Consider the following 15,808-nt stretch of genomic DNA (forward strand, 5'->3'; position numbering starts at 1 on the left):
GTATATTTGGAGAGCAGGGGACAGTTTCTGAGATGGGACTGAGGTGGGACAGCCATGGGCCTGGTTCTCTCCTCTGCCACAGACTCACTTTGTGACCTTATTTTGGCTTTAGGACTCCTCACATAGTCCTGTCTTTGCTTGTCCTCTCTAGAGGACAAACTTCACTTGTGCTCTTCAGAGAGGGGGCTGCAGCAAGGGCAGTGACTTCATGAAGCTGTAGTGTTGTGTCCCAACAACCCTACACTGCCCCTCCTTCCTCATGTGGATCCCCCATACAGGTCCTGGGGCACTCACTTTATCCTGAAGATGGCTGTCAGCCAGGAACAGAAACCCTGTGCAAAAAGAAAAGAGGACAGTTTCACAACACTCTGTGTTCCTTTATCCCAGCTCCCTCCTTCAAGGTTCCAGGGACCAGGCTGGTGTCCTTGCACCTCCACATACTTGGCTAAGGGGGGGCAGACCACAAGCACCCAGATGTGCAGAGCCACAGATGGGCCAAGGTGAAGGAGGTGACAATGCTACTTCGTGGAGCACAACACAGGTTGGACTCTGCTATATGGCTGTCCCCTACCAACCGGGCAGACCAACCTTTGAGGCAACCCATGGGCTCCTGGCTAATATGAAAGCTCTCCAAAGCCATGGCAGACCCAGAAAATTCAGCATACAGGTACTTCAGTCATCATGCTGGACAAGAGAAACTCTGTAAGGACTGGGAAGGTAGGCTGGGCCAAGGCAGTGCACCTCAAAGAACAACTGGGGGAGCTTCACCCTCCATCTATCAACACCCATTATCCTCCCCTTCAGTGAGAAAAAAGCCAGTAGAGAAGAGCCCAATGTGAGGAAGAACTGGCAAGTAAGCATTGTCTGTAATGCTGAGATTATAGGCTGGTCAGATGTCTGTTAAGCCACAGTGATGTATAGCCTATTTATTTAAGCACATGTCTAAGAGCTGCATAATTCCTTGAGCTCTATAACAAACTCACACACTCCAAGATGTGGGACTTAAAGCCCAGGAACGGGCAGAAGTGTTTCTTTTGAGGAGCCCTTGGCTCAGCCAAGCTGTGGGTTCCTGGTCCCACAAAGGCAAAGTGTTTGACTCTTGTGGCTACTCACATTGTCCCTCTGGTCGAAGTCCACAGAGCTGGAGACGGAGGTGAGGCGCTCGTAGCGGTCATGGTTGTCAGAATGCAGGGCGGAGGCTACGCTAAAATGACAAGTGGGAGGTGAGGGAGAAAGTTAGAAGATGTGAAGAGGCAGCCTGGCCAGGAACCAAGAGCACCCAGGAGACGAGAGGTTAATTCAGGTCAGTTTGCACCCGGTGAGATGGAGAGAGGTAAGATCAGAGGTAGCAGTAAAGAGAGAACCCTCCTCAGATGGCATGCTGAGTCAAGCAAAGCCCATGGGCTTAGCCCATGGATGCTACTTGTTAGGCACCTTCTGAAAGGCACCCAATACTATATGGCAGTCCCTGCAAGAAGAGGTTGGCAGAGGCTGCCACAGAGGAGAGGTGAGGTCTGTTTATCACAGATAGCAGAAAGGAAGTGAGAACTGGAGGTTGCCACAGCCCCTCTAGCTCTGGCACAGCTGGAGAGGCACTGGGAACAGCTCCTGTCCTGGAGGACCTCACTCATCTTCAGGAAGAGGAAGGAGTCGAGTGGGCTGCATCCTGCTATACCAGTCCTCCTTCACCCTTAGTGCTTCAGTGCAGGAGGAAAAATTCAGCTGCGTGGAGCAAAACTCAGTGCATCCTGCTTCCCAGCCTCAGTTGAGTCTCCAGCCTGGAAATCCCCTGAGCAGGAGCAGGACAGACAGCTAGAATGGAATGTCTCCATACTAAAAGACAGGAAAGCAAAAGGGGTGAATATCATGAAACCGCTTTACTCCAGCCAGAGGCAGGGACCTAGATGAAGAACCTGCAGCAGAAGCATCCAAGGCTGACAACAGCCCCCATGACAGAGGCAGAGGGCAGCTGGAAAAGGAGGCAAGAAAATGGTCCAGAGATCTAAATTAAATAGCACTTGCAAGGTGATCCCAGCAGGCTGGGATCTTGGAGGTGCAAGAAGAGAGATGACTGATCTGAAAGCTAGAAACAAAGGGAAAAAACCAAATGAAAATATGGTCTCCCTTCAGACAGTACAGGCTCAAGGAGGGAAAGATGGGCAAGAATACAGAGAAACAGCTGCTGAGAGACAAGTGCTAGAGAAGAGGTGGATGACACTATGGGAAGCAGAGATCCTCATGAACATTCAGAAGGAAAGTGGATGAGACATAGCCTCTCTCAGAGCAGAGTAGCACCTGCTAAGTCCCCCAGTTCCTAGGTGGAAGTAACAGAGACAGGGGAAAAGGAGATTAGCTGAAGGTCAGGGGACTACAGCAGTGCAGATTAGACAGTGGTGTGCAGCCTTGCCACTGTGCAGCCCAACACTCTGCCCTGCTGGAGGGACAGAGACCGCTTCAACCCAGCTCCCATTCAGCCCTTTATAATCACAGAGACCTTGCAGCTGAGCACAGAGTGAGGGTGAATTTCTGCTGAAGAGAAATTTCTGCCCTGAGGAAAGCACAGCATTAGGACACCATGAGCTTTTGGATAACTAGGATACCTCCACTCTGTGCAGGGGGATGCAGTGACAATAATCAGAATAACCTGAAGTGTCTAGAAGACAGAGGATTCAAAACCTTGACAAAGATGGAAAGCTGAATAGGGAGCTCCAACAGCAGGCATACCTGGATGGAGACTTTTTAAAGCAAAGCACTGACACTGCAAGTGACACTGAAAGCAAGATTTCCCCAAATTAAGATTGAGGTGGGACCCTGCATGATGCAGGTTTGGTGCAGGCCCTGCCAGGGAAGGAGAAATACAGGATCTTAGGCATAGCCAGCCTCAGGCTGAAGGAATCACAGGCTTCAAGAAGGCAGGTCAGGCATGCTGTGGTAAGGGCTTGCTGGGGTGTGAAGCTGGAGGTGGTTGCAAAGGTGGCAAGACCCATAGGACTCTCTGATCACTTCCCTCATACACAGAGGTGCAAGTGGGTTGCTATGACCTCCCAGTGCAGACTGAGTTGCCAGCTGAGACTGTTGATGGTTACTGCAAGCTCTGACAAGTCACAGGACAAGGACACTTGCTGATTCTCGGGGAAAGGGAATACATCAGAGGAGGATGCTCTCTCTCACAAAGAACAGTATTGTACATCCAGGACTGGGAGCACCAGGTGACATATACATGTTCCTAACCCACCACCTGTCACTGCACTCCCCAGCAGAGAACAGTGGGATGGAAATGTGCTGTTAGCCTTGAAAGAGCACAGACAGAACGAGACTTCCTCACTAAGTTCTGCAGGTTTTTGGAGGCTTCTGGTCTCTAACACTGTCCCAGCTCATGCAGTAGCTTTAGGGGTGATTATGTGTGGTGTGTGTAGAGCAGATGGCTCCAGCAGGCTCAAATGAAAAACAGGAGCAGAAAGAAGTAGCCCCCTGGAGTGAGACAAGCACTTGTGAGGATAAATGAAGTAGCCCTCTAAAAAATCCTCAGAGTATGATGACTCTACTACCTCTGCCTTACTCCCCCCACAAGATGTTAGCAGTGAAATGTTGCCAGACACACCTGAAGCAGGGCCAACCACTAGTGAAACAGCCAAGCATGAGCAAGAAGTCCCCTCTGTGCCATGTACCACAGTGACCACTAGTTCTGTTTCAACAACTTCAACTGCTCTGCTCCCAGGGACAAGGATCAGCTGCAAAAAACAGTCAAATTCTTGTACCCCCTTTAAGGCAGTAGCAGGCCTCTGCTTTGCAAGTGGGAAAAGGAGGTTGCAGCTTGCTGCTCTGGCCTCAGGCACAAATCAGTGGCTGATGACCATGGCAGGCTGTGCATTGCCAGCTGATTTTCCTCTCTGCAGCACATACCACCCAACCAGTCAGCAAGGCACAGGCGATGGTCTTTGCTCAAGCACAAAAGCAGAAAGAAAGAGGTAAGAACAGGGAGGACAGTCCATGGCAGGTCTTAATGAGCACCACCAGGCCAGGGTGAGAAAGGATGCTTTAAGCTGCACTGAGGCAAAAGGTTTCTTCCGGAGGAGAAGAGAGAAAATCAAGGGTGCTTCCTTGCTGGATGTGGGTTTAGGTGGCAAGGGACAAGGGCCAAAGGTTGCCTTGGTTCCAGCAGCCTCATGGGGTAAAAAGCAAAGACAGTACTCTTGCCAGATCCTCTTTGTGCATCTGCCTACCTTTGCAGATTGTGAGGGAACAGCTCTTGTGGCAACCTGGCACAAGAAGGACCAGGCAAAGTAGCCTCCCCTGCACCTGGGTGACCCGAGTGTACTGTGGGTTCAGGCAAGCAAGTTTTTTTTATTTTCATCATAAGGCAGGATAGCTGGACACAAGCAGATAGAGCAGGGCATGTGATACAGCACCCTCTGCCTTGGTCAGGACTGAAAGCTCCCTGGCACTGCTGCCCTCAAGGAACATTTAAGGGCTACTAGGGGAAAACCAGGGTGCATTCAGATGTGGTAATGAATGACACAAAGGGGAGGGAAAAGAAGAGCACAAATCCACCGAGACAAAAATTCATGCCCAAACTCCCAGCCATTTAGATTAGTTCACAAGCAAGACAACTGCAAGAAAAAAGGAGAGAGAGAGGTTGTGAGCAAGAAAGAGAAGAGATGAGACCCTGAAAAAACAACATACTATTCCCGCTCCTCTCTTTCCGTCTCCCAGCGTCGGCGCCTGGGGGCACAGAAACAGAAAGATAGACGTTACAACCACAGGAGTAGGTGCCGAGTTCTCCTCTTTTGCAGGGAAGTATGCATACAACATGGGTCCCCGTCATCCTGAAGAAGAGAAACCTGCCTATGGTCAGGCTGGAGAAGACCTTCCTTTCAGAGCCCAGCAACATCTCAAGTTCCAGCCATCTCAAATGCCCACCGGTCCAGGGGCAGAATGCTTTGCTGCCAGCTGAACTGAAGCTGGCTTCACTGGGAAAGTGACCTGGCTCCAGATGATGGACATTGCAGGGAGCTCCTGAGTGACAGGGAGTAGGACAGACTGTAGGGACTGCCTGGCTGCCATCTGAGCTTCCCTTCCATATATCTCCTCCCCACCCAGAGAACACACACACATGCACTCCCATCCTGAAAATTTCATCCTACCCCACAGATGAACCAAGCAGCATTGGCTCCTCCCTGCAACCACAGTCCCATTGATCCACAACTTGATCCACAACCACCCTGTTCCTCTCCCTGTGCTCACCAGCTCTCTCTCTCCAAACAGCTGTCACCCCTCTGCCTTTCTGCCTGCAGCCATTGCTGGTACTCCCTTGCACCCAAGGTGTTCAATAATTGCCTCAGAAAATCCAGCCCATCCTCCCCACCAGAGGCCAGAGCTGTGCAGTTCCTCTGGCTTCCTGCCAGCACCTGGATCCCTGCTGCCCTCTCCCCACTGAGGTCTCCTATGATTACTCCTTCTCCTTGTTACCCTTCCACTACCTCTCTACAGTTGATTTCCCCAGCCAGACCAGGAAATGATGGGCAGAGGAGCCACAGGGACACAGTTGCTTATCTAACCCTATCCAGGACCACTTAGTTAAACAAGAATTCCTGGTTTGATGCTGGAATAAAAATAATTCTTTCCACTGCTGTGTAGGGAATACTCCTTCTGCTGTGAAGCTGCCATCTCCAATGGGCTCTGGCTTTTGTTGACAGACACTGTAGCCCACAAATGCATTAGGCAGTAAGGATCCACACCCAGACCAATTCATCAGCATTTGGGATGTGTGCTAAACTCACATCAGCACAGCAGTATCACACCTGGAAAAGCAGCATACTACTGTCAAGTGCTCCTGACAAGAACTGCATCCAGCAGAGGCAGAAAGACACCTTAGAGCTTAACAAAGTCTTTACTGTAGCAGCCATCACCCTTCTTGTGACCTCTTGTTTCTCTCCTCCCTCCATCTGCTGTTCCTCTGTAAGGGCCCCTGCACATCACTGTCACTGAAGGGATCGTAAGTGATACGGAGACAGCGGGGACCACTCTGTGTGTTGGGAGAAGGATGCTGTAACAAAAAAGCCAGTAAGTGGGGATTTCTTCCTGTTCCTGGAGCTCAGACAATGCAACTGGCACATTTGCCTCTCCTCTTCAGCTACTCAGGCACACAAAATAGGATTTATCCCTTCTGCCTTACAGCAAGGAGGGGAACTACTCATATCTTATTCCCCTGCCACTCTCCTGTGCTTACCTGTCAGCATCAGTCACCAGGGCCAGGCGTCCATAGTCCCAAGCAACTTTACGCAAAATTGAAAAGACAAACAACAGTGCCTGAAAGAGACCAAAAGAGAAGCTGTGAGAAAAGGCATTATCCAACTCTGTCCTTGTCCTCTGCATGCAGAGCCACAGGAACAAGGAGGGTAGGAGGGGAGAAAGTATTCAGTTAAGAGCACACTGAGAGCACAAGTTCCCCAGGACTGTTAAATCAGACTATCTGGATAGCTGTGGGAGGCAGAGGTCCAGGATGCAATACTCAGTAGCTAAAGTAGCTCCACAGGATCAAAAGGCCCTGAGGTTCCTAGAAGTCAAAATTATGGCTATATGATTTCTGGTCCCACAGCTTCTAAGAAGGAACATGCAAAGCCACTGGGTGGATAAAGCTGCAGGGACTTGGCAACATAAGTAGGAGTTTTGGGATGCAGGACTAGCCCAACATCACCCCCATCCTGCAACAATCCTTCCATGGGGCTCAGTGTGGTACTACTAGAGCTAAGTCAATAGTGGCTAAACACACAGTGTCTAGGAGACATGATCAGGGCCAGATGCCAGTCAGCAGCAAAGTCAGGGATGGCATTTGGGGCCCTCAACCCTAATCATCTGATCACCATCCTTGTTTCATGGTTAATTAGGGGAGAAGGTGTCGTAACAACAGTCGGTAGACTTACCAGAAAGCACATAAAGTCAAGGGCTAGGACAGTGGGCACCCCACCAAAGGGCAGCCCCTGCAGCACAGTGCTGCGGATGCGTGCACTGTAGCAGTAGTCCTTGGTAGTGCTGTTGTTGTTGTTGCATGTGGGAGTTTTGCAGGGGGCCCCTACCGAGCCCAGGGTGGCAATGACGTAAGGAAGCATCTCTACAGCTTCATCGTCTTCCCTGGGGAAAGGAGAGAAAGAACTGGTTAGATGCGTGCCAGTTTGATGACAACACAGCTCTGTTAGAGTTGGGGGCCAACCTTGCCTGCTACCTCGGGCCTCTCTGTACTACAGGATTTTCCTGGGACCAGTGTCCAGGGACAAGGCCATCTGAGAAGCCTGCTGAGATAGGTGGTGCCAGAAGAACCCATATGCTTCAGCAGCTATTGTCCCACCATGGAGTCTCAGAACTCCCTTCCTTGTGTGTCCACTTTCACACTATTTAGGTGCAGCTGTCTTATAGACTACTTTTCTTCCTGAGAACATGGTTTCTTCAGCTCCCCCCTCCTCAGCAGGGAAAGAGTTTAGGTACAGGAAAAGGTGAAAGGGTGGAGTGGATGAGGCATGAAGTCACATCTGGATGACAGAAACAAACTGCTATAGGACAGTTGCTGCATCATGATCCCACAATTTCCTTTGCTTGGCTGCATAAATCCATTAGCTTAATTAGGCTGAATCATCACCCTCTCTTCACTGCAGGCCTCAGCCTCCAGCTCCCAGGGCACCCATCAGGAGCTGGTCACACCCGCTGCTTGTTTTCTGTCCTTTCTCTGACTTGGAGGCCATTTAGATTCAAGCATATAGGGTAGAAAGAAGGCTTAGGCTCTACTATTTAGCTGGTCAAATATTTTATTTATATCAGTGCCTTCCCCAAACTATTACAAGACCCACAGTGGCATGCAGGTCAGCATCAGTGCTTAGACATGGGGAGGTCCTCCTCCTGTGCAGAGCAGCTCCATAAGAAACACAGATGATTATGGCAGCAATGGACAAATGTGAACTGAATAACTCAGAGAAGGACATGCTGACAGCAGAAACACAACCATTTTTCAGAACAGGGCTGAGAAAATCCCATCAGTAGCACAAGGAACAGTGATAACAGGAAGATCTATACAGGCTTTTGATCCCTAAACCATTCTTCTTAATCCAGCATCCACAAACCACCCCAAATCCCTCACTACAACCATGAAACCCACAAAAAAGGATGGATAGCACAGTATCACTTCTGGGCAATGCCTGGTTTTTTTTTTTTTTTTTTTTTTTTTTTTTTTTTTTTTTCCCAGAAATGCCATCCCTCAGGGCTGAGCAGAACAGCCATCACTTGCCAAAAGGATGTGAAAGCTGCCACCAGCACTGCCCTTCAAGCTCTGCATTGTTTGGTGACATTAGCAGAGGGGATGCAGGGCCCCTACCTCCAGCTCACTGGTATAATCCTGGCCATCTCCTGCCTGGCTGCAGAGATTTATCAGCATCGCAGCACAATGCTAGCTGGAAAACAACCACAAAATGACTCGCTGTGGTGACCTAGAGAGCTCCACTTCAAAGTGATGCTTCCCAGCTCAGCTTGAACGGCTGCACAGCTACAAACCAACTGAAGCACCAATTACAAATGGCAGCCTGAGAAGCAAAAGCCCAACTGGGTACAGACATTGAGAGGGGGTCAGCCAAATTGGAAAAGCCACAAAGTAGCCTGTTAAGACATAATTCACAGGTACAAAGGTGGAGCAGAGTTGCCTAGGGCACAACAAGGGAGCCAAAAGGCAGGAGAAAAACAAGCCAAGACATGAGATCACAGTTAGAAATAAATCGGGAAGACAGGATAACTCACCCAGGTTGAATTAACTAGAGACTAAAAGCTCTAGGGGAATGATGGGAAAAAATGATGGCATGAGACTCAAAGGAGTATCGCACACTTTGGAGCACAAATGGTTACACCCCTCTGTATATGTAATCTAGATTAACTGAATGAAAGAAGAAATATCTCTCAATCCTCTTTTTCGGAACCTTGCAAATTTTTAGCAATAAGTTCTAGATCTTGAGTAAAGACTACAATCCTACTGTAACACCACAGCCTTGAGTTCTCTTTCTGTAGTGAAAAAGGCAAAGAAGAAAAACATTTGCTTTTTCTAGATCTACTAAGTTCACTCCTACGTCCTTGCTCCTTCCTAGGACACAATGTGTCTTCTAGCTTTAACCACTCACCACACATTCTTAACACATCCTCTCTTCTGACCCTATGGAAAGGTGACCAGAACCACATATACAGCACCCTGGGTAGGGAAATGACCTTGACTGCCAGAACAACACCCTGATGCTCTCAGCATCTCTCCTTACACTACTCCTCACATGGCTGAGCACCATTTACTTCTCTGATGGCATCTTTCCATATTGAAGAAAAGCATCTCTGCCATCAGTCTGCAATCCTACTGCCCTGAGTAGCCAAGGTAAATTAGAAGCCAGCCATGTCCCAGAGCAAATCACTCCTTCCAATACACCTGGCTGCATGCTTCTCAACTTCTCAGACCACTTCACTACATATGGTGTCACTTTGGAGTCACTTCCTCTTGACAAATATGAATGACTGTAGGGTATTGGCCGATTTTAGGAACCTTGCTACCCATTACCTTTTCTGGGTCATTAATAGCAAAGGACTTCATCCCTCTGCTCTTGTACCATTAAAATTGCTAGTTCACTCCTTGACTTTGTTTGTAGAACCTCAGCCAATTTTTGAGCCAGAACTCTACACCTCTTCCAGCAGTTTTCTTAACAGTTTTCTGTGAGAAATTTCTGTGAGAAGTTTTCTGAACATCCAAGCAAGTTACACAAGTCTGCCAGATGTTATTTTACCACAGTATTGAAAGACTTGCAACAGATCAGGGAACTATGATTTTCCTCTGCAGACACCAAACTATTTACCTCATTTTTGCATATTTTATAGCCCCATTTTTCCAGTAGTCTTTCTTAAAAGAAATGAGGCTCATATGCTCAGATTGCCCACAGCCCTATCTAAACATTATTTATACGAACCATTACATACTGAAGACAAATTCTGCTAGCCTATAGGTCATTTAAGACACATTTCAGAGACAGGTCCCAGAGATATAATTTTTCCCTGAAGCCTAAAGGATGGACTGGATATAAACTTTCCTAGCCTCTTCAGTAACCCAGCCAGAACACTCAGCAATGGAAAAGATATGGCATATGCCCAAGTCTTACACTGCCTTTTCATGAGCTGAGTCAAGAAGCACAGAAGCAGTCCACATCATCCTTCATTATGCAACCTCTCCACTTAGCTGGTAAGCACCAGGGACTCCCCATAGAAACAGAGGTGCTTCAGGTGTGTAGGAAGCTGGGAAAAGCTCACAGGAATGTTCAGAGCACTTGTGCCCTTCTAGTTCTCCCAGCTGCAAGAACATCTGGAAGCAGGCTAGAGGTGACCTGCTGACCTGCCATTGTATCAATTTAGGTAAAACTTACCAGGGTTCTTCTGGGGTTACAACACCATTTAGGCAACTAAGTGAAATGCTTTGGCAACCAATTCCACAGTCTTTATCAATAGTGCCTGGTTAGTATCCTTCACCAAAGGCCTTTCCCAGGAGTCTTTCAGCTGAGCAGGAGACTGGCTGATTTTCCCAGGCACAGTGCAACCCATGGGCCTGGCAATGCCTCTTTCCTTACATCTGGTTTGCACCTTGGTCTCAGATGCTCAGTCCAGGGGACTCTCTGCCCCCATCCTCAGCCAGGCAGGGCACGCTCCAATGTAACCTGTGCTGCAAGGTGCAGGGCCAGCCCTGCAGACAGCTGATGTTGGGTACGGTGTTTCACTCAAAGCACATGCAGGGAGGAAAGGTGGTGCTTCCAGCATGCAGTCTTACACTATAGAAGCACAGTTCCCAGTTATGAAAGGAAATCCCTTCCAGCAGTGTGGGAGGGATATGGGGATTTTTCTAGCAACAGCTGCTCTCCCCAGCTCAAATACACACTGAAGGCAGAGGTGGTTCTGAAAAGCTTTCTGTTTTGATTCCAGTGTCTCCCTCTAGGGAAGGATGCTGTATGTTTCCTTATACCTTATGTTGCCACCACAGGTAAAGGAGCATCTTTGACCACACAAACTGTGCTGCACTGGAACATGGTTAAAGGTGCCTTTCCTGGTCCCTCCTTCCCCTTAAAGGCTGTAGGTCAGGGCAAGCTTGGCTCAGCCTGAGCTAAGATGCTAACATCAGCATGAGCTCCTGAGCATCAAGAGACAAGGCACAGGGAGTTGGTGGGAAGCTGTTGTGAGGCTGGAGTGGTGGGAACCAGCTCAAGGTACGCAAGCCCTTTCCTGATCACAAGCATGGCTTGTGACCACAGAATGTAGTGGGGCCAAAGGCACAGTAAGAGCAGGACATCAAACCAGGTTCCATGCAATCCCTAGAGGCTTCCCCTCCTGCACTCTGCATAATTAATGCTGACTTCCTCAAAACAGCAAAGACAGACTTGCCAAAAGGAATTTTCCACTCTTATTCAGCAATACTCCATCCCCTTCTCTATTAACAGTACGAAGGAGGAAGAGAGGAAGCTTCTCCCCTCCACAGAGAAACCTGTTCCCTACCCTGCAGCATAGCTCCTACATCCCCAGCAAGGCCAGCATGTCCACAGTGTCCCCTGCTTTCACCATCTGTCAGAAGCAGAGGCATACAGCTTCCTACCTGAAGTCCCTAAAGCACATCCCCCCTGTTGCTGCAGCCCCAGCTTCTGCCTTTTAAGCCCTGTGCAAACACAGCCCTGAGAATTGCTGTTGAGAGCTCTTAAGAGCTTGGTGGCCTCAGCAGTCTGGGGCTAGAATACCAACTTCTCCTCCTTGTCTTTGTCCCTGGCCTGCAGGTCAGCACCCAAATGAGGACCCAAACAGCAACCAGGCAAACCTCCACTCTCCCATCTATCCATTGCAAAGAGAAAGAAGAAAGAAAGCAGAATCAGGTGGGAAGGCCAAGATTACATGGTCCTTCACTGCTATGACTGGCTACAAAGTGTGCACCAGGATGCTTACGGAGTCATCCCACTTGCAGGCAGGGGATTGGGAGGTCCCTGCTGAGGAGGCTGCTTGTCCCACACTGAACTCTGCTGCAGCACTGTAAGGCCAGGGCAGACAACATAAACAGCACTGCAGGTCTTCTCAAACAGAGCATTTCCCATTCTCACCAGCTCACCCTGAAGTCTCTGCTCCTCATACTCAGCACTCACGTCCTCTGCCAAACCCCTGGCACCAGGGGGAAAGAAGAAAGAGGAAGCACTGAGCTGGGACTCGGGCAGGAGTGACGCAGGAGCTGGGCAGCTGGCTCACCAGCAGACAGATACACTGACACGGGCAAGTGTCTGTGTTCCTTCAGCCACACCACTGATGTCAGCCAGACACGAGGAGGTGACCTGAGAAACACCTGCAGAAAAATATAAATCAATAAAGCGGATGCTTGCGCTCTCAGACGGAACGACGTAAGCACACAAGCTACGTTCATTTGTTTTCTCACCACTAAATGTTAGTAACTGCATCTGTAATTAGAACATTGAGATTGGGCTCTAGTAGAGACACATTTATTTATGGAAATGTGACAGTCTCGCAGCAGGCTGGAGGTGCAGAAACAGGCAACTGGAAACCAGCAGGTCTGGGGCTAGAATACCAAATTTCCAGAGTAAAAACAAAGAAACTCAAACCTTCTTAAATCTCTTGGGAATGGCAGGGAGGTAAGGTGTGCTTTGATTCTCAGACACGGAGGGTGCCGAGGGCACGGCCTGTACCTTTCAGACCTGCTCCTCTGGGGTCCCTTTGGTCTCCCAAGTACCATAGGTAACCCACAGTGTGACCCCAGGGGCCTGAGCCCAGAGGATGTGCCACCCTGAGCCTCTGCCTGCCAGGGCAATACATACCTGCCTGCACTGGGCACTTGGCCACCCTCACACAGCAGCTGGCACCTAAGGTTGAGGGAGCCTTCTCATCCTCTCAAACAGCCACCTAGGTTACCTGCACCTAAATGGCAAAGTCCAGCAGAGCTCTGAGCAAACTGCTTGCAGCCACAAGCAGACAACAGGAAGAACAGTCTGACTCTGTTAAGCAAGTAGGGAATAGCCTCAGGACAGGTGGGGAGAAAAGGGCTTCCAAGTTAGCTCAAAGCCTTTCCAGAGTACAACAGTTTAAACAGGGAAAATACCACTCTTGGTGTAGAAACAGGAGTGGGAAAGCTGTCCTGCACCATGCCTCAGACCTGGCATAGAGTACGCAGGCAGCTGAGGGCTGGAGAAGTGCTGACGTGCTGGGTGCAGTGAGGAGAAACGTGATCTGCAGGCCAAGGGAAAAAGCATCAAGAAGCAAAAGTGCTACTGGTGCATTTCCAACAAGCCTGGGCAAAGCACTGACAAGCATACAACAGGGATCGGTCCTGTATCAATAGAAAGGAGAAGGAGCCTGCCTAACCCCTACATCTCTTTGTCTCCTTTCCATCTCCTCCAGTCAATACAAAGCTCCCTGCATGCTTCACCTCTATGAACTAGGCAACTGGACACCAGGCTTACAAAGCTTTGGTCTGGCAGGCTTGACTTCTTCAAAGCAAAAACTAAGTGCACCTTTGCCCTGGGTCCGAAGTCCTTCCAATTGGCTTTGCACCAGGCCTCAAATATCTACCACTTAAGGGCATCACACCTTTCTTTAATGCACATCAGTTCTCAGTCCTGGTGTTGGCAGGTACTGTCACTGTCACAGGCAGCCCCAACCCCACACTGCTCAAAGCACCATTTTGTGGTGGCTTGCACACTGCTGATTGTGTACATCCCAATGCTCAGGAACTGCTGGTCCTGCTCCCAGCACAACTGTAAGCACTGCAAACCACACAAGTGACCCTGAGCTGGGACGGTGCCTGGCATGGATGGTAGCAGATTGTAACAGTGGGGAGCATTTGGATCCATGTAAAACCTAGATTTGAGTTTCATGAAGGTCAGGAACCTGTCCACAACTCGGTCCCTTTCAAAATCACCCAGGATATTCACAAAAGCCTTTCCTTTGAAAATCAGCAAAACACTTCAGGCTGCCTTCACCCACTGGAAACTACCTTGCCAAGTGATATGGATTGATAGCTCCAAACAGCTAGGTCTTTTTTATGCCTCTTTTTTACAGGAACTCCCTCCAATCTGATGGTAGTGCTTTCAAGTCATATGGTGCCCTGAACATAGTGTACCATGACAAAAAGGGCTGTACCACAGCCTAAAACCCAGTATACTGTGGTTCATGCTCTCTATATCAGAGCTGGCTAATCTGTCCTCAGCCTAAGGGCAGTTTGGTCTCTCTGGCTCTGCATTTTGCTCCCATGCTGCACGTCCCACACTGCTGTCCTCCTGCCTCAACTTTCACATCCCTTTGGACTCCCTTCAGTGCTCCTGGGCAAGGGGTGTCTGCTCCTGCCTGGCCATCAGGGAAAGGCTGATGATGGCCCCTTCCCCTCCAAAGAAGTTTGGCAGAACAGTGACACCCACACAACACCATGATGTAGTTCTGCTGCCAAGGCAGCTCGACTTCCTCCATGTGGCTATGAGGAACAACACAGCCATGGTACCTGGCATTTCTGCACCATAAAGGAGAGGTCCCCAGTCTCATCTTGTTTGCTTACTGACAAACACTATGGAGTCTCAATGCCATATGGACACCCTCAATGGTGTCTCATGGGAACTTATCCATGTGTCCCAGTTCATAGCAAGGGACTCGTCCTCTGCCATCAAGAGAAAGCCCAATCTATCAAACAGCTCTCCACATCAATCAGCTCTCTGCACTGCTGAATCACAGTCACCCTGATTTACAGTAAATTGACTAGTTACCAAATCAAACACTTAAGTTACAAATATATTTACCTGTCACTTTCCTTTCAAGTTATTAGGCTATAAATCTCAGAAAGATATCAAGTTTGTCTGCCAGCTTGTACTTTATAAAGGAATATCCCTTACTGTTTGGCTTCCCTTGTTTCCTGTAGGCATACACTGATAGTGATCCAGTAAACACAAAAAACCATCAGAGAAGCAAGACCGATGAGGTGCTGGACCGCCCACAGTATATTTTGATGAGCAGTGGCGATATGGCAACCAAATCATATGGCTGGGAGTAAGTCCCAGATAACAGGGCTTCCTCACCTATCACTCAACACCCCAGCAGTTGCAACTTCACTGATTCCCAGTAGACTTTTAGCAAAGACAAGGATGGAGACTTTATGACCTCACAATACCAGTAGTTATCAGCTTCTAGTTTATGGATTCCATTGGCACAATGGCTGTTCTTCATGGGTTGCCATCTTGATTATTCCCAACACGTCTATCATCATCATTTATACTACCTGCATATGGCCTGCACTTTCCTTACAACCTGTGGTCCTGCCCCAGGCTAGCTCTCCCATACTTCATTTTTTAAGTGAGAGTGACTTTATACAGGATCTTTACTGCACAAATACCACTTTAGTTTTCAAGCACTGTTACGGAGAGCTGTTCAGGTGCATGACATCTGGCTTGCCATAAACACAAGCCAATCTCCCTGGTGATTTCATATTTACTCTGAATTTTTCCACATCTCTTCTGTTTCTCAAGTGACTAAATACCATCTTGTCCCTTTTGCACAGGGGCGTGTTTTTAGCAGGAGCTCTGCACTATTGCAGCTCTCATTCCTTTTTCCTTTGTTTAACAGTAACCTCACCTCATTGTAAATTCTGATCTTAATTCTCTTGTGCATAGGAGAGTACTACATATTCATCTTTCTTCTCAGGCCTCGTACCTGTTTCCTGCCAGTCACACACTGGGTATTCTCATCTACACCCAGCTTTTCCTCTTGAGCAAAAAATGTGTCTCTC

General features: G+C 48.7%; 1 protein-coding gene across 3 annotated transcripts in view; it reads right to left on the reverse strand.

Annotated features, from left to right (window-relative positions):
- The window catches only part of TMEM63B (transmembrane protein 63B), a 48,711-nt gene that overhangs the window by 11,524 nt on the left and 21,379 nt on the right, over window positions 1-15,808 (reverse strand). The window contains exons 1-6 of one of the 3 annotated variants that reach the window (XM_021550477.3): window positions 12,143-12,232; window positions 6,924-7,131; window positions 6,230-6,309; window positions 4,684-4,722; window positions 1,114-1,204; window positions 295-332 (exon numbers count right to left, since the gene is read on the reverse strand). In XM_021550477.3, coding sequence (XP_021406152.1) covers window positions 295-332; window positions 1,114-1,204; window positions 4,684-4,722; window positions 6,230-6,309; window positions 6,924-7,109 — 434 coding nt within the window. In that variant the 5' untranslated portion in view covers window positions 7,110-7,131; window positions 12,143-12,232. Of the gene's footprint in view, window positions 1-294; window positions 333-1,113; window positions 1,205-4,683; window positions 4,723-6,229; window positions 6,310-6,923; window positions 7,132-12,142; window positions 12,233-15,808 lie in introns of those variants that run through there. The other 2 variants (XM_021550476.2, XM_021550478.2) reach the window with 2 other exon arrangements.

The sequence above is a fragment of the Lonchura striata genome, chromosome 3 (assembly GCF_046129695.1).
Source record: "Lonchura striata isolate bLonStr1 chromosome 3, bLonStr1.mat, whole genome shotgun sequence".
Classification (NCBI taxonomy): domain Eukaryota; kingdom Metazoa; phylum Chordata; class Aves; order Passeriformes; family Estrildidae; genus Lonchura; species Lonchura striata.